Consider the following 24,825-nt stretch of genomic DNA (forward strand, 5'->3'; position numbering starts at 1 on the left):
TGACATCACGGGCTGCACCCCTGCCCCTCCCCACCCTCTTCAGGAGATAAGGCTCCTGGCACAGCAGGGCTCTTGCTCGGGATGTGTCACGAATCAAAGGGTGAGCTCGCGAGTGCGCCGAGCTCGCCTGAAGTGAAGCCACTTTCACGTCACTGAAGTGAGCTCTCGGCTGCTGGCAGCTCAGTCTCTGCTCCACCGTGCTGAGACATCTCAACAAATGAGGAGGAACTGGTTACACGGGAAGTGTAACCGTACACCGTCCGTGCCCTCACCTTCAGCACACTGCACTGCGAGGGCGAGCAAGGCCTCTGTGCAGCACCGATCCATAATTTACAAGTCACAGAGGAGTTAGCCTACAATGTGGGCATTGACACGTGCGCTGACAGGCAGTCTGTCACTTGACACGGTCACTTCAGAGATCCCCGTACCGGGGCAGGCAATGCCGGCAGTCAAGCGCGCCCACTAGTAGGCGCTAGGATGGGGACACGTAAGGACGAAAATGCGTGCTGGGGTGCCGCGACACCTCGACAAGGGAAGCCCGACTTTACAGCCATAACAATTAGTATTTGATGTTAGGGCCGTTCCAGTGCGCAGTCAGACTCCTGTCTGCCGAGGATAAAAAAAATGCTCCGTTCCCAGTCCCGCCACGCACGAAATGGCCGAACCTTCGGATGTAAAAATAAAAAAACAAACACGCCCACCACGTGTGAAAGGGGCAGGGAGTACAAAAAAGAGAAATAATTGAAAAAACACGCCCCCGAATCCGAAAAGGACGGGGCTTGTTTGGAGAGACAAACCTCTTCTCCAATGGCTGACCAGTATTTCAGAAGCCAGCCAATGGAGAAGAGGAGAGAAGAGAGGCGGGTTCAAGCCCCTCTTCTCCAAGTCATTAAATCTCGCAAGCGAGACTGCGCAGGCGCAGCCTTCGCTAGCCGAGACCTAAAAATGAAGGGTACACAAACACAAAATCCAACACAGCACACAGGGGTGAGGAATGTACAGGAAAAAATACAAATTTACAACGAATTGCTAACTTCCAAGAGGGGCCTGAGAATGAAGGGTACACAAACACAAAATCCAAAACAGCACGCAGGGGTGAGGGATGCACAGGAAAAATGACAAATTTACAATGAAGAGCGAACTTCCAAGAGGGGCCGGACCGTTCTGTGTTGACTCTATAGTAAAGCACAATATAAAATCACAAAAATAAATAAATAGATCATATAGCTACTACTTCAATCAGTGTTAAGAGTTTCTACCCGTCAGCAGTGAAACGGAACTCTGAACACAGGTAAATTCTGGCTTAAAAATGCATGTGCTTGCCGCTTAAATTGGTAGTATTAACATATATTCGAATCCATTATTGGTTCACCGAATCATATATAGACTGCTCAAAGAGACGGGGATGTTCTTATAGATGTAACAGGCTCCCGACGTCACTTGCAAGCTCACATCAATTGCACTGCGCATGCGTATGAACCGTGGCGGCCATTAAAACATCAGGCAAAAAATGGGCAGGGTAAGAGGTAGGTAACGTTCTCTTACGTCATAAATGGGCTGGGCTTTTACATTCGACTCCATGGTAACTGTGATAGAGCGCTTGCGGAATGGAGCACCGGAAGTGGAAGGTTACTGCGCTGAGCTGCTCTCGGACAATACTTCCGGCAAAAAATATAGGAGCTCCCAGCCCAACTCCCGCGTGTAGCCGCCGGGTCAATGAATTAAAGGGAGCTGCGCTAGGGTGTTGCTGAGGCGCCGCCTGATAATGGAGTTGTGGCCCTAGCGCCGCCTGCTGACAACCGAAGAAAGCAGGTGTGGGAACCCGCCCAGCGGCCGCTGTTACTACCACTCGCCCAAGCCCCGATAAGCTGCCTATCTTTCCTTCCCCGGCATGGCCTCCTCCTCCGGAAACGATGATGACCTGACGATCCCCCGGGCTGCCATCAACAAGATGATTAAAGAGACTCTGCCTAACGTGCGCGTAGCCAACGATGCCCGCGAGCTGGTGGTGAACTGCTGTACCGAGTTCATCCACCTCATCTCCAGCGAAGCTAACGAGATCTGCAACAAATCTGAGAAGAAGACCATCTCCCCCGAACACGTCATCCTGGGTGAGGCTCGGGGTCTATGGGGAGAGCAGGGGAAGGTTAAAATGAAGAACGGGTGTGCTTTGTAAAAGGTTTTTTTTTTTAATCATCTACTTACTTTCTTCATTGTTTCATATAGGGTGTAGCCTGTCCATTTGCACGTGATACATAAATTACATTTCAGATGTGGTTACAGGCTCTATTCAGGCATGTAAAAAAATAACCAAAGAGATCAGATGATGGACGGAATGCAGAGTAAAACAAACATTCACCCCCTAGTTACATATCTGGGTTTATTTCATCACTTTTTAGTCAAGGATTTAGGCTGTCCCCCCCCCCCCTGATGCTCAGTATGTCGCCCTGATGCTCATGACAAGGGGACAATCCTCAATGCAGAGTCTTAGTTCTCTATGTTGTACCTGGTATACAACCCTCTGGTGCTCTTTATGTAGGGTACTTTCTTTTCTTTCGACAGCGCTAATGGCTATCTGTACGGGGTCACGGAATAAGCCTTTGTATTCTTGACTGTTTTATTGCTTCTGTGTAGTGGTGCAACTTGCAGCACTGCTCTTAAACCGACTTAGTGTGGTCTCTTTTTCGTTTTAATTGGTAGTGTTTCTAGAGTGCAGATCAGATAGATAGTTTGGCCTTCAAATCAAAGTAGGAATTGATGCAGTATACTACTGCATCAATTCCTACTTTGATTTGAAGTGTAGTTTGCCCCATGTCATGTAACGCCGTTAACCAGCCCTGGATTTATACTTTTGAACTATTTACATGGGGGGGCATTTTTATCCCAGGCTGCATACAAGTTACATAGTTCAGTTTTGTTAATCACCCCGTTTGATGTGTACAATTGTCATCCGTGAATAGTATAATGGCCACAAGTCCCCAGAAGGGATGGATGGGTAATATGGATCGTTGCCGAAAGATCGTAGTTTAGTGCGGGGAAAGTACGATCCCTTTTCTTGGTCAAAGCAATCGTGAGTCTTAAATCATCTGCTCTGCTGCATCGAACCTCTTTGCTGTGATGGGATCCTACTATGGATAGTTTGTTCTCCAAGTTTGGTGGCTGATTAAAATGTAAGACCCTGTAGACTATAAAGCACATAGTAACGACGATCGTGGCCTCGGGATGATGGCTAGTGGAAGCTGGTGACACGGGTCTGATATCATCTGATTTGGTCGAGCTTCTCATTAGGTAGCCGAGTAGAACCCAGCTTATTTTGGGGAAGGATGTTTTTCACCCTTTAGGCACACTATGTAACGGGATCGTGATCTGGAAAGTGTTCCTGAAACTTCCGTTGGAGGTGAAAGATAATTTCGAGTGCCTGCCATTACAAGATGAGAGTAATTTAATGGCCGTCTAAGATGAATCTGAGTGATCCGAAGTGGCCGAGGTTAAGAGCTGCGCCATGAGATCGGGTGCTGTTGTCCAGGCATATATCTGCAGTTAGTGCACAAGTGTATATATAGCACTCTGTGTGCAGTACGATTTTGGGGAGTGGGAGAGATGGGCCAGTCCCTGGTGCGCTCTACAATGATGTAGTCTACAGGGCGTGTATACAACAATGAACCGTGTACAGTGGCACGTCAACCTGTGCTTTAAGTAGATCCGCTCCACACCAAAGTATCACTCCGTTTATTGTGTGATAAACATTTATCCCTTGTGTGGTTACTGTGTAGCATAGTACTTCTAATAGGGATCCAATGCTCCTTTGGCTGTTTTTGTGAATGCACAATACAGAAGTTCTAAACTTTTTATAAGGATATTGTACAAAGTACTTAGCTCACTGAGAATTTAAATTGTGTACAGTTAACTTGCACGAGGACGCAGTGGTCCAAGGGCAGGTATATACAACTCTCCTCATCTGGGTTTTGCACAGTTTGAAAAAATTACTGTGTGTGTTCAACTGTACTCTAAAGGATAGCCTTATTGGGTTATTGTACTCCTTTACGTGGGGTTGTCATATGTCTGTCTGTGACTTGTATGGTGTCATATGTTCTTTAGATAAGGTAATACCATATGTACTTAGTTCATAAATAATACATTCCGATTCAAGTGTAGCACTCGGTACTGCAGATTTTAGTTCCTGAACTGGCATATTACTGGGTGTTTTTTTTACTTCGTTTAAGTGTTCATGTTACCAACTTGTAAGAAAGGATGAACTTGCAGGAATTCAAACTATTTACCTTGAGGTCCCAGTGGAGGTTATTGACAAGTGTTAAACTTATGAACCAACTTGACAGTGTTCGTTGGTGCCCCCTGGGGGTTCTATTTCTCATATAGCTGAAATGTGGGAGTGAGGTACCGGGTGTAAATTCTTTAGAGGGCTGTTAATGTACATTGGTTTCTATAGTGTCTAATGCACAGGACTGGCCATTCTCTCTCTTGCCCCTCTAAACTGGTTCCATCACATCTTACATAGGCCTCGAAAACTCATAAAAATTGTTACCATACCTGCTGGTCTAGTGACTTGAATAATGTACGTGCCCTGTAAACTGGTATAAAATTGTATGATCCTAGGGAAATATTTTATTTTACAGAGCACCATTTGCTTCATTATCACACATGAGAGCAACTTCAAATATGGGAGTTAATAATCATTTCTGCTTTACAAAAAAACAGTTTTGTTTCATTTAATAGACTAAACATTTGCTCCGTGTATAATAGAAATCTAGCTCACACTTATGGTACACATGACCCTTGACTTGACTCTTAATTCACTAATGGCACTTTCGTCAGGGCGGGGGTAGTAGTAGTTCTCTGTACTTGTTTAAAAACTCGCATTTGGTAAATAGATCACTAAAGCATGATGCAGTAGTTGGTGCTATGTTATTTACATTTTCCACTGAAATGGTCACAAACTTTCCGACTAACGTGCAGTATCACTGATAAAACAATATAGCATATAAACTATATTCTGTGGAATTTTGTTTCAGAAATAAATTGTCATTTGCACATTACCAAGTAAGTTGTTCTGATCTGTGTTCAATATATATATATATATATAATAAAAAAATGTTTTTTTTTTAAATCAAAAAATTAAAAAAAAAGTGCTTTCATTACCACTGAAATATATTTTGAAATGTTTGTCCGGGTCATTTAAAAGCTTTTTAGGTCTCGCCTAGCGATGCAGCGTCCTGTGCTGCTTGCGTAGGCCAGACCTATTGTTGCTGACTTTCTTTGCGATGCGGGACAGGACGGGTGCACGTGTAGGCAAGTCCTGTACAGGAGATGTGCGAGCAGGAGTTGTGATAATGCCGCAAGCCGTACGCGTGCACATCGACTGTCTGTGCTAAAGCTTCACAGACAGGAGATGTGCACGCGTATGTCTCGCGTCTTTATCACAGCTCTTGCTCGCACCATACGCGTGCACATGTCCTGTCTAGGCATGGCGTCCAGCTTTCCTCCCGCTCAACCCCACTCACCGGCTCTTGTGGGGACTCTGCGTTGCTCCCAGGCTGGTCTCCTCAATGGCAGGGGTGACTCGCCTCTTCACCCGGTCACTGGCGCAGCAACACGCGGGGCTCTGTCTTGCTCACAGGAGCCCCGCCTGAAATCTTGCTCCGGCCGCACCATGCGGCATTCACGAAGGCGGGGTGGGCTCCCGCTGGACTTCTTCTGCGGGGTGGGCTCCCGCCTCGCTTCTTCAACACACGGAGCTCCCTCAGCTCACAGGAGCCCCGGACACCTCTGGTCGCGCGGTCCATGCCCCTCCCATGCCCGCACGCTCAGCTCGGGATGTCCTCAGTAGGTAAGAACTTTCCCTGCGCGTCTCGTGCTTGTTCTCAATTCTGGCTTGTCTTCTTAGGATAGCTGTATAGATGAAGCCTGAACATGTGCGCATGGGCGGTCTGGAGATGCTGCGACCACCAAGGATGTCTTTGGAATACATTGAGTACAGGCTATTGCTATCTCTAGCCAGAAGGACAGGATGCCCAGGCCTTTATGATGATATAATAGCGCAGGGCCGTTGTCGTCCTTGTTTTCTGCGGAGCGTCGCCTTCCATCGGACGGATGGTGGATGGCACGCCACACACCTCACTGGATGCTGCTTCCCCACGGCTTTGCACCTGGAGCCTCCCGGGACACCTTATCTGTTTCAGAGCTCATCCTCCATCCGTCTAAAGCAACCTTTATCTCAGCAAGAACCTTCCCCGATGTCCGCGGGGGAGATTAATCCGGTCCCTTTGGAGAGCGCACCGACTCCAGCTCCTACCACCGCGAGCAGCGTTTGCTAAACAAGCGTGACAGCTGAAAACCGTCCTCCGGAAAGAAATGCCTTTTACTTTGTGAATTCAAGCCCAACTTTTTCCCTCTTGGCGCTCCAAGCCCATTGGGACCTTCGAAGACATATAAGTGAGCTGCAGTTCTTGTCGCGTGGGCCCTGTAGACTTACAATGACGCCATCGCAGGTGATATTTGATTTTTCTTAGAAGTGATTTCAGCTGAAGCAAGCCACAGGCTAGTGTGCATTGTTATTCGTTTTTATGTTCCTTTTGTTAAGCAGGCTCCTAGACAGCGACACTATAGGCCTTGATTGCAGCCCTGGTGGTAATATAATATCAAAAGCATCTTTTCAGCACATGGACCGGTGCTGCACTTCCAGCATGGCATCCCTGTGCCCTTGATGTGTAATAGCCAGGATAGCAGATGACACCCTTCCAGTAACTTGCAAAACAAGCATTTGCAATGCAATGGGTCTCGCATTTGGGCGAGTTTAAGCTATTGGCACTGTAAATGACAACGCCTTTTATTTATGTTTTTTAAAAACGAAAATAAAAGCCATTGTTATTTGCAATGCAATAGCTGAAACTCGCTTAAATGCGAGACGCATTGCAAATGCTTGTTTTATATGTTGTGTGCTTGTAAAAAGCCTGACTTCCTACAGCCCTTCATTCCACACTTTTTGTACGGTACGATTCTCAGACAGTTCACTTCACAAAATCAAAAAAATAAAAGTAAACACCATCCTCCAGGGTAAAAGAAACAGCAAATTGTATGAAGACATAAGCTGCTATCCGACCTCTGTCTCTCAACACAGAGCAAATGTGATGAGATAAAAACAAGATTTAAAGGCTGGTTTATTACTCATTCACTTAACGAGTAAACATAACACATGCTCCATGTCAGCTTGCCAGAATGGGCCCGTAAGCCTTAAATATTTTGCGAGTGGGCGAGTCGATTTCTCGAGCTTACTATAAAGTTTCATAGTTTTTCAATTTTGTATGCAGAGGCGAAAGCGGGCAAGTGCTATACAGTCACAAAAACAGTACAACACGCTTTTGCTTTCCTGTATGCTCTAGACTCATAGAAGTTATCGTGTTGATTAGGACTCCATTTAGGAAACTCAAGTGTCTAAATGTGGATCAGACATTGCAAATGAAACCAGATTGAATGCCTTTAGTATCTTGCTGTACTCATTCCCACCCCGTCACTTCCTGCCCGTGACTGGTGGTAGCTGATGAATATCCCACCCTAAATATGGTTCTTGTGAGTTGACAGATTGGTCCTCCAATATGATTCCAACCAAGCCCACAACGAGGAAAGTGTCATGTATTGTCTTTCAATAATAACAAGACAACGGAACAGGTTGGGGCTAAATTTATTGCAGCCAGAGGAGCAAAGCAATGCACGCACCCCAGCCAGTCTGGTCCGCTCTCCAACCGCCACTATTAGAACTCACACCCCACTTTAGTCACAGCACCCCACATGCCACACTCTATTTCCACATTCATAACTTGCACCACAACAGATCCCCCTTTCTACACACACAAATAACAAAAACATTAGTTAAATGCAACATACAAAGTGGAGAACAGTACCCCACAAGAAAAACAAAATGCAAAAACTATTATGTTGCACCGCCCCCTTTACATACAAAATCTTTCCAACCATTTTGGAGGTTAGTTGCAATTTCTTGAGGAATATCTTCTAATATTGTTTGTTCAGACTGTACTTTGTGTCATTACTACCCATGTCGTCTAACATCGAATGATGTGACTCAGAATTTCAATCCAACTTGTCCACAGAATTTGGAACTTTTTCGTCCTGGTCCATTAGGATGCTTTTTCCACAACTTGTGAATATCCAAAACATCCTTGGAATTCAAAAGATGTGACTGGCAATGCATGCTTTGCCATGAGCTGCAAAACCCAAACCATCATCAACCACATCCCCTTTTGTTGGTGAACTACCAACCATATATATTTTTTCTGTAATCTTTGTAGATTTAGTGACATCCGCCACATTACTCCATTGTTTTTCATTTTGCTTCCCAGCAGTTTCTTTCCAGCATTCATCCATAGTACAGCACCCCACACTTTTACGCTCCACTTCCACATTCCATTCATAGCTAGCACTGTAACACACGTGTAATAGCTGGGTATAGTTACCAGCCAATGAAACAGTATTTGAAATCTTCAAGTGAAGTGCAGTGACCCATCTTTTATTTCCCCCCCATCTCCCCCCCCCCCCCCATATTCTACAGCATTATTCCATGTGGAGAGTATTTTTGCTTGTTAAATGTTACTTATAAAGACATCTGCTCTGTAAGGTCTCTTATGCTACTTGTATTGCTTAGAATACCTTTGCGCTATCTATGGGTAATACATAAGTTGAGACCACAACACTTCTGCTGCCCCCTGTACAGAAAGTTGAAAAAGTATCCTTGTATTTGCTGAATCCTAACATATTTCTAAATTTGTAATATGGCAAATATTTCTGTATAGAGGTATGCACCTTCGGATTAACATTGTGATTGGCTTCTACTTAACATAGAACACACACTTCACCATAAGATCCACTGTGCTTTGAGCAGGAAACAAAATTACCGTTCGACTGCTCACAATAGTGAGTCAGACTTGGCGCAGCATCAGCACTGGGCTTGCTATCTGAGAGTTTGAGTGGTTTGATGCCCATGGCGCTCTGAGAGCGGTCTGATTGGTATCTAGAAGGCTCAAAAATAATGCTGCGAACGTGGCACCACTGCCCTGCCCAACCGTACAGACACTTTAGATGCAAGTGTTTCATTTTGCTAGCTCTCCCAGAAAGGCTGTACAAGAGTGTTCCCATCCTTCTTAGTGCTGCACTATATCACTCATCGCTTCATTTCTGCTGTTTTGTTTATACTCACTTTCCAGTGTTCTAAGTGTGATGACTAGATGTGTACTCTTATGAACCTGAGCCATTTTGCTGACTGCACTTTTTTCTGTTAAATGAGAGCACAATTTAAGTCAGGGCTTTGTTTGTTTCTCCGCTGTGCCCACAACAGTAGGCCAGTGTTGCAGTAAATCCCATTGTATCCACTCATTTGCCACTAAAGTTCAAAAAGGAGGAACACGTCATCATATTTTTCTGTCGTGGCATCCTTGAAAGCTGATACTTTTAAAGCAATTGTTTTTTCCATAATTCAGTAGTCTGACTCAAAAGCCATCAAACCAGTTTGAGCTTTTCAGAGAACTGCATAACCTTCCTTGTATAGTTTAATTACATGAATATCTGTTCTGCAATGGAGGACGATAACGAAAGCTCATTTGATGTACCCTCATTAGGCAGGGTTGAGCACCCACCTTATACTAAAAGAGCTTCTAATCCCACTGACCTGAAATTCAGCCAGGGGAGAAACAGTTTGTTTTTAAAGAAATGGGGCATTTTATGGAGAGCAGGAAGTTGATGTAACTTGTTGTTGAACTCAGTAGAGTTCAATGTGAATCTCAGTGTAATGCAAGGAGTGGGCTAGTTATGCACTGGAAGGCGCAAAATTGTTCAACTTCAAGGTCCGATTTATCTAGAAAACTGGTGTACCAAGCTGTGCCACTTTTAACATGAACCTTGAGAATCTGGTCTGTGACAGTGTCCCATAGTCAGATCCACTGATTGGACACGCTCTCATTAGGATATTTGACTTACCTTTGGTTGTGTGAGGTGGTGTTTCACAGCTCAACCAAATAATATAGTTGAAATAAAAAATAAAATAGTACGGCCTGGTCTAGTTGTAGTTTAAAAAGTAAGCATTCTGCTAGAGATTAAAATAAACTGTAAGAAAATAATTTAATTCCAAACTCTCTTTGAGACAGTGGTGTTGTGTTGTTCCACGTTTGGTTTCTACTGATAAGACCTCTTAGGACAACAGGGCTTTGCTTATAAACAAACACAGCTTTTCAATGCTTGCTTTCTTCAAAACTCCATTGGTGCTATTAGTCTCGGCGTCGGCTTAAGATCCTGTGATTCTGGGCACATCACGTAATCTTCCTGTGCCTTAAAAAAAGGAATGTGATCATGTGTAATGTAACTTGCGCTCATGTATAGTGCTCCAATACATTCAGGTCAAATGTGCGCTATACAAAACTGCGACAGGCACCAAAGGTTTTGTTTGTTCTTGTTAATGGTGGGACCTGCGTGCGGGAACCTTTTTCTCCCCACTGCCATTTCTACTCTGGACATCTGTGTTAGGGTCGTTGACACAAAGCAGCAGAAGTGGGACACTCCGAAGATTACATAATTCTCACCCACAGTACACTGCACAAAGCCGCCATTACATCAAGCGCTGTTGTGGTGTTACACATTTGTTTTATACTGATAAAACCCCGCAGGATAACAGGCTTAGCTTATAAACAAACACAGCTTTTCAATGCTTGCTCTCTTTAAAACAGTATTGGTGCTATTTATCTCTCCGTCAGCTTACCATCCTGTGTTTCTCAACACATCACGTAATCTTCCCGTGCCTTAAATAGAAATGAATGTAACTGGTGCTCATGTAGAGAGCCTCCAGTTCCTTCAGGTCGAGTTTGCGCTATACAAAACTGCAACAAAGAAAAATGAGCATTGTCATAGCAAATAGGTCTCGCTTTTGGGACCTTTATAAGTATTTAGTTATGCAGCACAATATCCTTGGTGCAACAACAACTGTTGCATGGCTAAACACTTCTAAGGTCCCAAAGGCGAGACCTATTAGCTATGCCAATGTTTGTTAACCAATAGTTTTGAGTATCTAGGTCATTGTATACCATCAAAAAGCATTAGAAAGATTACTTAAGTCCTTTAGAAATGTACAGTGTCCACAAAATAAGGAGCAGCTTAAATGTTTTATCGGTTTTAGTGACTATTACGCTAAATTTGTGAGCGGGTACGAACTCTCATGGAGCCCCTTCAAAAACATTTAAGGAAAAAAAAACATTTGTTTGAGAGGATACTCAAAGTGTTTGGGAATATAAAAAAAACACGTATGTACGTGCTTTGAAAGCCTTTATCAATGGTTGTACATGTTTCATATTTGTTGATTCTAGTGCTGTAGGACTGGGTGAGGTCCTTTGCCAAAGGGTGGGCAGAGAGAAGCATCCCATAGCTTTTGCTTCAAGAGTACTCCCAGAAGTGAAACAAAGATACAGTACAATTGAAAAAGAAGCATTAGCATGTGAATGGGCAATTCAAATATATAAGACATATATGTTTGGGGAACAACATTTGTTTTATGCACAGATCATAAGCCCTTGATGTACCTACTGGGAAACGAAGGACTGCAGCCTCTTTTAGGCTTATACATATTCTTTCATAGTTGCAAGAATTCAATTTTGAGATTGGATACATACCAGGGGGAACAAATCTCCTGGCAGATTGTTTGTCGCGATTTACCCCTGAGAGAACAAAAAGTAATGGTAGAGTCTGTGAATTTGGGTTCTGAATGTGTAGTAGCTGGGATTGACCTAGTTGGCATGTACCAAGGAATTATTAGTGAGGAGAGTGGAATAAGGCATATACAGAGGACAGTAACTTGTCGAAAGTGTTACATTATGTCAATAAGGGGTGAGCACTACTCAAGCAGTTACAAGGAGATTTACATTTTTTGGTCAAATGGCATCTCGGCTCATTATAGAATCCAGGATTTAGTTGATAGCTGGCAAATGTGTTCCACTGAAGAATCTAAGATCTAAAATTATTAGGTTAACACATTCTGGGCATTTGAGAACTGCTTCCACAAATAGAAGTTGAGGCTTCATTTTTTGTGGCCCTATATTTAAAAACCTGTATAGGATTTGGTAGACCAATGTGAAGAATGTTTGCTTTCCCGCAAACCCTGGAAGGTGAAGGTAACACTATTGGTGCCTATTCCCTTTCCAGATTGCCCGTGGAGTAAGCTGCCATTGGATTTTTCTGGACCCATTTGTAAATTACCAGAAGGTTCTAAGTTTATGATAGTGCTGACTGATTATTTTACTAACTGGGTCTAATATGCATTTGTACATGAAATAAGCACACAGGTGGCTATTGAATTTTTAAACTGAATCTTCGTTCTGAAAGGTTACCCTTTTTTGAACTGATAACAGGGTACAATATTTTCTTAGGAACAAAGGTATAAACCAGGGTTCTCCAAAGTCGGTCCTGGATGGCCGGATTCATGCCAGATTTTTAAGATAACTACATCCATCTAAATTGGGATATGCTAAAAATCTGGCATGGATCCGGCCATCCAGGGCCGACTTTGGAGAAGCCTGGTATAAAACATTATATTGTGGCATTATACAATCCAAATTCCAATGGAGCTGTTGAGAGGATTAATAGATTGTTTGTTTAAGGAAGAGATTCAAACGGCTGTAACCTGTGGAATGGATGTAGAATTATTTGTACGAAACAAATCCTGGGCATATCCTAATACTCCTCACACTATAGCTGGTGTAACAGCTTTTTCACGAGCAAGTGGGAGTTGAAAAAAAACTCATGTTAAAGATAGAGTCACAGGATAAAACGAAAACATACTATGATCGGACAGGTAACAAAGAGATTGTCAAAAGAACTTGGATAATGCCTAAAAATATGAGATCTAAAAAATACATAGTTGAGTTTCATTTTAATGGTTCATTAAAAGTAATCTGGGTTGCTCGTACAACTGTGCAGTTAGCTGATGGACGTTGATGGTCCAGGAGGAATTTAATTCCAAAGATGTTATAATGAGAAAACTGGGAATGCCAATGGATGGATCATTTTCTTTTTATGTTTCTCAGCAAAATTATGTTGTAAGAGGTTCACAACAAGAAAAGCCACGTTTTAGTTCATCTTTATGCTGTTCTGATTCGGCTGTTTGTGCTGAACCTAATCAAGAAAACATATCCTTAAAACATCATCGGAATTATGTTGAACTTGCAAATCAAAATGATGAAGTCCTCACTACCAGGTGTGGTGGTGTGTCCAAGAAACCGGAATGCTTATAGGATTTATTTTTTGGGGGGAAGGAAATGGTGCATTCATTTTGCATGATTGCATACTGTGCATTTATTCTAGTTACAAATATTTTTGTTTTATTATGCTAATTATTATTCTTTTTAAGTAGGGAGATACTGTATCTTTTAATGTGTATTGCTCTTTATACTGTAAAAGACTACTCTGTTATGAGCATTCCTATATCAGATTGCATGCCTGCCTTTCAACTCGATAATTCTGCTAAAAGGGAGTTGGCGGTTGGAGCTGGACTGCATGGCAAGCTGACGGGCTTCCTTTATCTGTTTATTTACTCCAATAAATATTACTTTGAGAACTCATTCTGACTGGTAAGCTGTGTATTTCCACAACATCGTACTGTCTCGTGTAGATCATGGCTCTTTCTGATGTACACAGGGCCCAGCTTGGACTGATGCAGTATAGTTGAACGACGGAATATACCATGTATCTGCATTGCACATCAGATGCCGGCTCATTTAAAATTATGGGTGTAGAAATTTGATTGGGTTACTCGTTGTTACTTCTTTGGAAAGTTTCCGATTTATTTTTTCAGAGTTCCTTCTCAGGTTTTTTGATGTAGATGGGCATTGCAATTTGTGTGTGAGTGACATTCCCTCCAGAGGGTGTGTGCTGCCGCAGGAGGCAAACCCTCACTGCACATGGCTTAGGGTGTAGCATTTTATAGAAAATATTGAAGTAATAGCGACATTTCAAACAACTTTTCTGTTATTAACATGCTTGAGGTGCCACAGCACATAGCTGCCCATCTGTTTGAGTATGGGTGAGAACTCATATCTCTGCCTTAAATGTTTTTGTTGCACCTTACAGTACATGATGCAAATTTTTTATTTTTGTCTCGAAGCTTGTATTAAGGGATGTTATTTGAACTATAGTCATATAGCCTGCAGGTTTTTTAATTTTTTTAAGATTCTTGGCATCTCATGATTTCTGGCATCTTCTACCTGCATATCTGTCAAGTTCTAAATGCACCAGTAAGCAACTTAACCTGTTTATCAAGGTGTTCTACTCTTGTGACCCATCCTTCAATCTCATAGTATTTGTGAAAAAGCTGACGCCTGTTGGCATTTGCCTGGCGTGGACTACCTGGAGCACAGTTGGTTGCTGCAGCAACAGTGTTGCCTGCTATGTTACCTCTGAGGTAAAGTATGAGAATTAATATGTCAGCAAGGTGGCTGGACAAGTGAATCACCTGCTGCTGACATCTGGTGTAATTTTACATTATTAGTTTGAATCCTGACAAGGCCACCTTCCAACATTCAATGGGCGACAAGTTGCATACAAGTAAAAATAGGCAAATAATCAACCCTGTTCTGTAGCGTTTAGAAATGACAAAAGTATTGTGGTACAAAATTCTATGTAAAAACATTGTTAATTAAAGTGGGTAATCCGTGTGTACCACGCTCATCTGCGTGGCGCCTCGGAGTTAAAAAATAAATATATAAAAGTAGGTTGTTTCATTGTGTTTTTGTTCCCATAATGTCATATTGGTGTATTTCTCAAGTTAAGCGTGCCAGTTTTTTTTCCAAAGCCGAACACTGACCACCTGACCCTTCATGCTAAATTTTGCGGTGGTCTAAAAATAGTAGTCTACTCTATAATGGATGTATACTTTAATAGTATTAAGACCCCGATTCTGAGTCAGACGTAGTGAAATTGTTGCAGGTAATTTTGCTTCGACTGATTCGGGGTGGGTACGTTTTTCCACCCAAATTTATTTCCGAGTGTAGGAGAACAATACTACCCTTCGGTTCATGCCAAGCCTCGTTCCTAGTCTTCTTTTTTTTTTTTTTTTTTTTACCGGGTCAGCAGCATGTAGTGCTACCTCCTGCCAGAAAATTGCAAGTTGCCCTGTAGCCACAGATTAAATAATCCGAAAACCTCAGTGAAATCACGGGCTGCTGTCTGCAGCAGAGCCCTGCTGGTGGATGCGGTGTGCCAGAAACTACCAATACCGTGGAGAAAAGAAATTGCCGAAGCTGCCCTTAATGTCTCTGGCCTCTTGGAAGGTGGGTTTCCTCCAGCGCGCTCGGGGCTAGCGCGCACAATGTGCCAGAAGGGTTCCTACGATGCCAAGAACCAGAGGAAACACAGCGGGATTTGTAGGTAAGCACTTTATTCCAGCATGGCATGACGCGTTTCGGACGTAATGCCTTTCTCAAATGCCTGCTGCAACATCGGCCCTAACAACCAGTCAGCTTTGAAATAGTTCATATAGTTTGTCCCATTGGTGCAGTCCAGGTGGGTTGAATTACCGTGACCAACCACTGTGGCTGCGTCGGCAAACCACGGGACCCAGAATGCACTCCCACATATATATTCACTGAAAAAACCATAGGTTTCAGGGGCGTTGTAGTTAGCTGGACATTTCCCTCGTACCAAACCCTAGAAATTCCCCCGTTCTAGTTAGTTCAGTTAACTATAACTCGCGCCCCCGCAATGCACTGCTGATGACGTCACATATTACATCACTCATGACATGGTCAGTGACATCACTGATGACATCACTGATGACATCTGAAATGACATCACTCATGACGTCATCCAGTGAGTGTGTTTCTGTAAATTTTAAATATGTTTAATATATATATATATATATATATATATATATATATATATATATATATATATATAGGGAAAAACCTATGGAAGAATGAGTGGGTGTATAAGTGTGTGAATGGGTGATTTAGTAGGTGCGTGACTGACTCTATAAGTGAGTCATTAAATGTATCTTACTGCAGACTAGTGACTAAACTGTGTGAATGTCTGTGTCTGTCTGTTGGTGTATAAGCGGCTGCATGGTTTTGTGAATAGCTATAGGAGTGTCTCTATGGGTTATTGATTGGTTGTCTGAGTATCTGTATGGCTGCCTGAGTGTTTGTGTGGGTGGGGGGTGTGTGACTGTGCATACATGTGTAAGTGGGTGAATCTATGGGTGCATGGTTTTAAGAGTGCATCTGTGATGGACTGTTTGGTTGGGTGAGTGTATGTATGGGTGTGTTTGTGATTGAATGTATATCTTAGTGGTACATGTGTGAGTAACTACATATGTGAAAGGCAGTATATATGTGTGTAAGAGTATATGTGAGAGTGTGTGATTGTGAGAGTGGCTGAATGGATGAGTGTGTGCTTGTATCAGTGATTGTATAAGAGCGTAAAAATGTGGTACTATTTTTATGAGTAAGTGAACTTGTGTGTGTATAACTGCATAGGTGAGTAAATGTGGAGTGTGATTAATTATTTGCATTACTGACTAGGTGTGAGAGTACCTGTATGGATGATTGGTGTGTGAGTGTCTATGTAGGTGTATAAATGCATATGATAGTCCTGTACTGAGTGACTGTACAGGTGAGTGAGTGGATGTGTGTGTAGATCTAAGGATCAATGAGTGGGTATGTAGTTATTGGTATTGGAGTATCTATGGTTTTGAGAATGGACGTTTGAAATTTTGATTGAGTATATCAAAGGGTGTGAGAAGATGCACTAATTTATCACATGGCTGACGTCATCAGTGATGTCATCAGTGATGTCATTTCAGACGTCATCAGCAGTGCATTGCGGGGGTGCGAGTTAAAGTTAGCTGAACTAACTATAACGGGGGAATTTCTAGGATTTTGTACGAGGGAAATGTCGAGCTAAAAATAACGCCCCTGAAACCTATGGTTTTTTTGGGTGAATTTCTAAGGTTTTTTAAATGCCAATTCCTAACTATAACGTGCATGAAACCTATGGTTTTTTTCAGTGAATTTCAAAGGTTTTTTAAATGCCAATTCCTATCTTTAACTTATCTCTGAAGATATCCTGTTTAATGATTTTGATTGGATTTCTATATTTTTCAAATTCAGTGTCAATTTCATTATTTTATTTTTTTTAAAATACTTTTTTATCACCATTTTTTAAACTTATTTTTTTCAATTCTTTTAAAAATTAAAAACTATTATTTGAATTTAATGGGTTTTTCAAACATTTTTTTTGTATTTTTCAAAATATTTTTTTAACTATATGTTCAAAACTTTATTTTATATATTTTTTTCCATGTTTTTGGATCAGAGTACCCGAATGCGCACCGTTGCCGATCCCTACGCGATGGGTACGTGTTTAGTGCGCGATCGCAATGCGACAGGTACGCGACTCCCAGCCTATACGTGACACGTTCGATGTACGTAACGCAACGTTTACGCGCTTCCACGGTGCGTCACCTGCGTCTATGACGCGGTAGGTGCGCAGATCCCGCAAAATATTTAACATTTAAAAAAACATATATATGTATTTCATGTGAATATTAATTGAAGACAAACTCTAAACTAGTCTTAACTAATATATTTTTACATCTAATCCTATAATTTTTTTAATTCAATTACGCGGATGCGCGGATCCCATGTGACCTGCAAAATAAGATTTGATTGGTTCATTACACTTCCTATTCTAACTATAGAAAGACCCCACCCATTTCAATCATTCTTTGAGCTTCTTTGGAGGAACATCTCACACTTAGAACTAGAAGAAACTTTTTGGGAAAGATTTCCACAGCTGCAATTTTTCTGAAAACAATGGCTTCTGCACAGCAGCCACCATCAGAATCGGACCATTCGTCCGATGAGGAATTTGTTGTGGAACCTCCACGCCCAGAAAGATACACCTCTGTGGTGTGGAAATTTTTTTCCTTCCCAGAAGGACAAAATAAAACAAATTCAACTAAAGTGACATGTAAAATATGTTAAAGAGTGCTTTCCAGAGGAGATCCATCAAAAAAATACTCTTGTGGGACTGCAAGTATGTTAAAACACCTGAAGACTCTGCATCCCGTGAACCTGGCTAAGCAGGAATGCAGAAGACTCCGACAGCAGCCTCAGCCAGCAGTGGCAATCACTTCTGCAGCATCACCATCAAGCACTCACCCGGACATACGTCCAGATTTTGGAAAACTAAAAATTAGTTGCATTAAATGCAACAAACTACTATGTTACGGCGAGCAGTCAATTGAACTAATCTGCAGAGCGCCGCAAAACAACAAGTGCTAAACTTGTGTTTATGTATTTTTTTTGCAGAAGTTCCTCCTGTCTTTTTTTTTTTTCTTTTTGAAAAAAACAAAAAAATAACAAAATTGTTCCAAAAAGCACAAAAAATTAATGAAAAAAGAAGAGAAAAAAAAAGTTCTTCTGAGAACTAACTTTCCTGGTTGAAAAAAAGAGCTAAATTTCTTTGTTAGTGTGTGAAAGTTTAGATGAATGTATGTGTAGTACGTGAATGAATGCATTAGTAGCGTATGGTGAATGTATAAGTGCCGAACTATGAGGAAGTGCTGCAGCATCACACAGTAACCTCTTTAACTGCAGTGTGCTGTAGTACTTCCGAAGCACAGGGATGCAACATATCTACATAAATATGTTGCAAATCTATGCTACTCTCTACACAGCTGCTTAAACTGCAGCCATGTGGTGACACAGGCACCCTTGCACCATAGTGCAAGGATATCTGTGTCATGTGCTGTTTGTTTTTCTACAGGAAGACACACCTTCCTGCACAAAACAATAAGAGAATGCATTTTTCTCCTTCAATGTATGCTGAACATTTCAGCATACATTAAAGATATAAAAATGTGGAGAAATTAAAACAATTCTCCTCGTTGTGCTTTCCTACACCAATTTTAGAATGGTGCAGCATTCACACACATCGACATTTATGATTTCTGATAAATCTAGACATGTGTCTTGTTCTATGAGTATTAACTGCAATCATGCACAACAACACTTATAGAACACCCTTTCAACACAAAGTGGTGTGCATGCTGAGGTTGTATTTACATGGAGTATAAAAAGTGCACAGAGTGCTTTTTCCTTTCTTTGTAAATATGAAAGAGTATCTTGCACAATAACAATGTTACAAAAAGTGACATATTTCCGTTTTTAAAATTCCTTGTGAATGATAGAAGGTAAGCACAGAGTTTTGTCTGCAAAGATGTTCAAAGAAGAATGATTGAAATAATTGCGGTCCTTCAATAGCTAAAATGGGAAATATTATGAACCCCCTCAAATCTTTTTTTGCAGGTCACATGATATCTGATTATGGTCAGATTTCAAAACTACATAGGTATAAACGGAGTGTTTTTAGAAACGTGTTTCAACTTTGTCGCTTCTTGCAGACCTCCTCATTCTGCTTATTGAGACTTAGTTAAACTTACCTTCACAGTAATAGGAATAAAAAATGGTATACATTTTTTTCCAGAATTTCATTCCAATCTTAATTCATATAAATTGCTTATTTTAAAATTTGGATCTGTGAAAGAAAAAGGGGAAAAAAAATTATAACATGTAATAATACATTTTTTACAACACAGCATAATTTCCACAAAGTAATTTGTTTGCCTTTTTTGCTGTTCTCAGAATATATTAAATTTCACTAAAAATAGTGATTTTAATCGTACTTATCACTTAACAGTGGGCAAAAAAAAAAACAATCACAAACATTGTTAAAAAAAACCCATGCTATTCTCAACAAAATACCACAAGATACAAATCACAGATCTATAAAATGCTTACAGCTAACAAAATTGTATTAGTTTAACTTACAAAAACTGTAAATGTTGTCGCTTTAAAATATTCACAAAATCTAAGGATGAATTTTTGGAGGACGCACCACGCCCACAAAGTTTTCCTTCAGTGGTGTGAATTGTTTACTGTTCCCGAGGGGCAAACAAAGACCAATGCCACCTTGGTCACGTGCAAGATTTGCAAAAGAGTTCTGTTGCAAGGGGATCCTAACAAGAAATACTCGTACGGCACGGCAAGTATGAAGAAACACCGAAGGACCCTTCATCCAAACAATATTGCATGAGAAGAGTGCAAACAGATGAGAAACTCTCCTGTTCTGTAGCTGTAAAAAAGAATCACAAATTAATGTATATTAATAACTTTCAAATGTATACTATTCCATTACTGTAAACTGACTAAGAAACTATGCCCTGAACCACAAGTGTGACGATCGGTAAAACACTACATGCATAGTGTATACTACTTTGCAGCAGTTCATGCCCTAAAGCCTACCTCACTAAAAGACTACATGCTAACTGACTAAATGATTACAGTACTATAAGGAGACACACTGGGTGAGCGACAGGGTGTTTGCTAGAAGTTTATGAATACTGACTGGGTAATTGAAGGTGTGAAAGACAACTGTGTAGGTGATTAGAGGCCTGCATGCATAGTGAATAGGCATTTGAAGCAGTCCATGTGCTAAGGCCTGGCTCACTGCATGAGTACTTGGGTACTGACTGAATGATTAGAGTACAGCAAGGAGAGTCCCTGGGTGAATTTATAAGTGGTAGGCTTTTGGCGCAGGGAACGGATTAGTTCTTGGTACTGAATGGGTCACTAGAGGAGTGCAAAGGGAGTGACAGGATGTTTGCTGGACTGTATGGATACTGACTAGGGAATTGAAGATGTGAAAGACAAGTGTCTAGGTGGTTAGAAGACTGCATGCATCGTGGATAGGGGTTTGAAGCAGTCCATGTGCTAAGGCCTGGCTCAGTGCATGATTACTTGGGCACTGACTGAATGATTACAGTACTGCAAAGAGAGTGTCTTGGTGAATTTTTAAGTGTTTGGGTTTTGGCACAGTGAATGGATTAGTACATGGTGCTGAATGGGTCACTAGAGGACTGCAAAGGGAGTTACAGGGTGTTTCCTGGAAGTGTATGGATACTGACTAGGGAATTGAAAATGTGAAAGACAAGTGTATAGTATGTTAGAAGACTGCATGCATACTGCATAGACATTTGAAGCAATCTATGTGGTATGGTTCACAACATGAGTACTTGGAAACTGACTAAATCATCAGACTACTGCTAGGACAGTGCCTGGGTAAAACTTTTAAATTTTCAGTTCTGGCACAGTGAACAGAATAGTAAATGGTACTGCACTTTAGTGTCAAACCCTGACTCATTTTATCAATGCTAAGCAAAGAATAGCTTCTAAAGCTACTAAAACTTGACAACATGACCGATTTTAAAACCGTTATCTGTCAGCAAATACACTATTACCAGGTGCTTCTCTCACAATGGTTCCCAAGTGCGCACAGACTCACAGCGTGATTCTAGACAAGCAACACTATCCCTAGCAGCTTACCAAAACTCATTCACTACTGTGGAAGGGGCCTGCACACAATCTACATATTTCAGTACTGCACTTTAGTGTCAGAGCATGAATCATTTTATCAATGCATAACCAAAGACTGGCCTCTAATGCTACTAAAATTTGACAACATGACATGTTTTAAAACAGTTATCTGTCACCAAATACACAATGTTACCAAATGCTTCTCTCACAGTGGTTCCCAAATGCACAAAGACTCAGTGTGATTCTAGACAACAACCACTATACCTAGGAGTTTACCAAAAATCATTCACTACTGTGGAAGTGGTAAGGGAACTGCACACAATCTACATATTTCAGGACTGCACTTTTGTGTCAAAGCCGGACTCATTTAATCAATGCATAACCAAAAACTTGCCTTCTAATGCTACTAAAACTTGACAACAAGACCGGTTTCAAAACAGTTATCTGTCAGCAAATACACGATATTACCACATACTTCTCTCACAGTGGTTCCCAAATGCACACACTCAGTGTGATTCTAGACAAGCAACACTATCCCTAGCAGCTTACCAAAACTCATTCACTACTGTGCAAGGGGTAAGGAGACTACACACAATCTACATATTAAAGTACAGCACATTAGTGTCAAAGCATGACTCATTTTATCAATGCATAAGCAAAGACTGGCTTCTAATGCTACTAAAACTTGACAACCTGACCGGTTTTAAAAGAGTTATCTGTCAGAAAATACATGATGTTACCAAATGCTTCTCTCACAGTGGTTCCCAAATGCACACATACTCCCTGTGTGATTCTAGACAAACAACACTATCCCTTGCACTATACCAAAACACATTTCTTCATCTAGAAGAAGTACTATATTTTAATATAGAAACATAACTCATTTCACAAATTCATAAACAATGACTGCTTTCTAATGCTACCAAAATATAAAAACAGCACAGTTATCTGTCTGCAAACACATTAAAAACACAAATGCTTATCACAGAATGGTTTCTACATGCACACACACTGTCAATAAAATTGTAGACAAAAAAAGTACTCTCTACACTTTAGCAGGAGAAATACATTAGTCTGATTAAAATAAAAATAGTCTACATACATCCCCTCACAATTAAATAACTCACCTTTCAAGTTGTTTTGTAGATTAAGAAGTATATCAGTCACACACCAGATTTTCTTTTACAGAATCTCTGCACTGTGCACCTCTCAGCAAAAACAAAGAATGGAAAAGTTTCCCTTTCATTTTCCACACATATACATGTAAACATCAAATCACAATCCTTCACACAAGCTCAAAAGCAAACACACATTTCTATTGGTTAAACATTTCAACCCTTTCCAACTGAAATACATTTCAACCCTTCCCCCAATCTGCCTGTTACCATAGAAACAGGTCATGGAACACTGCACTGAGCACACAGGTCACAAGTTCAGCACACTATGTTACTAAACAAGACAGCAAGTGTGCTTGACTTTTCAACATATCCGCTTATCATATATAATGTTCCTTACAATCTGTTTTTGTTAACCAATAGGAATCATACCTTTAAAAAACAGAAATATACACCCTACCTTTCAGTGTAGAAAGTAGTCATACAACCAATGATTTCTTGTCTTTTTTCCATTTTTTCCCGTGGATCCGCGCACCCAACACGATAGGATGCGCGCACCGTGCGCGCATTTTGCTGTTTAAAAAAAAAATAGCGGGTCCTTCTGGGACCCCCCTAAGCAGGTCTAGAGCGTCAGAGAATTTCCACTCTACCCCTTTTATATGTTTTACACACTTATTCCCCTTGCTTCTTCAGCCTCGCTTCTACCGAGGCAGAAAATGGCTGCCAACAGTTCCTGGTTTCGAATGTAGAAAAACTCGACAGCAAATTAGCATTCAGTGCGCGATCGGGAGGGTACGCGCTTGGTTCGGGGAGGATGCGCATACGGTGCGGGTAGGGTCTGTGGATCCTCCCCGGCCATAGATATATATGTACTTTTAACTCTAATTTTCTCAGAAACTACTGAACGAATTTACACCATTTAAGCAAAAGGCACGAGTCTGAACTGAGGACTACCTCTTTGCCAAATTTGGTGTCATTCCATTCAGTGGTTCGGGCTCTAGCTGCGACAACAGATCCTATATAAAATTGCATGGGAAAAACGTGTTTTGGGACCCCCCTTTTTTTTCTCGGCCCCCGCTTGACGAATTGCCGCGAAACTTTCAGGGTAGGAGCGGAGCTGGCCAAAAGTTTGGACAATTTCGCGAGGATTCATCAACCGGCGCCAGGCTTATTGGGAATAGAATGTTGCGGATTTCCTATGGAAAATAGGTCCTAACTATCTACTGGCGACTGCCAGTAGATAATATAAATAAATTTATATATCCAATTCGCCAGTAATGAGTCACAGGTATTTCAAATAGGCAGTAGTTTAATGTTCGTAACGCGTTTCAACCGAAGTCTTGTTCACACGAACGTACAAACACTTTACATTAATATAACTAAAGTTTGTTGAGGTGAATTCACCCAAAAAAAGTGACAACAGAAATAGGACTATACCTTAGGGCAGAGGTCTTCAAACTTTTGTAGGCTGAGCCCCCCCAGTTAATTTTTTTTAGATGTCGGGCCCCCCCCCCCCCCCCCCCCCCCCCACCACCCGACAAAAATTTCTGGAATCTGGTACACTATATAATCGACTGCCACCCGCATAGCACGGGCGATATCTTTCAAATAATGTTAGACACAATAAGAGTGTTTAGTAAACTGCAGGTTTGTGAGTGGGTTTGGTTAAATGACAGTGGTTTATTAGACAGTTTAAAACAAAATTTTCCAAGACGAAATGTGCGCAAATTGTTTTTACTATGAAGCTTTGTTTTACACATATAACACATGATTTGACAGATTGATGATAACACCACTAACATTAATGTGATGGGTGTGCCTGTTTTTCGCCACAGAGACGGTCAATCTGCGGATGGATTTTTGCTACTGCCATCCTCGGGTTGTGCTCCACATCTAGTCTTGACCGGTACTTAGTCTTTAACACTGCAAGTGCTGAGAACCCAACCTCACATAAATAGGACGAGCTGAAAGGCAAGAGAGTTTTGATAGCAGTTTCTCTCAAAGCTGAATGTTCTGCAGACATTTTCAGCCAAAACTCTCCCAGTGAGACTTTGCTGAATTGCATCTGCAAAGTGCGGTCACTTTGGAGATCAATCAGTTCTTCCTGCATGCGAATCGGGAGATGGCTCCCCACGTCTTCCAGAAATGGTTGAAAGACCCAGTCATTGAAGTGATCGCTGTCCTCAGGAAAATACTTTTCTAAACTGTTCCTGAGAGATGTCAGGTGATTTTTTAGGTCTCGGGACCATCCGGTCGGCAGACCGGAAGTCCGG

General features: G+C 41.4%; 1 protein-coding gene across 1 annotated transcript in view; it reads left to right on the forward strand.

Moving 5' to 3' along the window:
- The first annotated feature begins 1,590 nt into the window (after positions 1 to 1,590).
- Positions 1,591 to 24,825, forward strand: part of DR1 (down-regulator of transcription 1) — a 99,035-nt gene continuing 75,800 nt past the window's right edge. Inside the window, exon 1 of the mRNA XM_085602204.1 lies at positions 1,591 to 2,111. Coding sequence (XP_085458330.1) covers positions 1,892 to 2,111 — 220 coding nt within the window. The 5' untranslated portion in view covers positions 1,591 to 1,891. The remainder of the gene's footprint in view (positions 2,112 to 24,825) is intronic.

This window comes from Triturus cristatus, chromosome 4_2, assembly GCF_964204655.1.
Source record: "Triturus cristatus chromosome 4_2, aTriCri1.1, whole genome shotgun sequence".
Classification (NCBI taxonomy): Eukaryota; Metazoa; Chordata; class Amphibia; order Caudata; family Salamandridae; genus Triturus; species Triturus cristatus.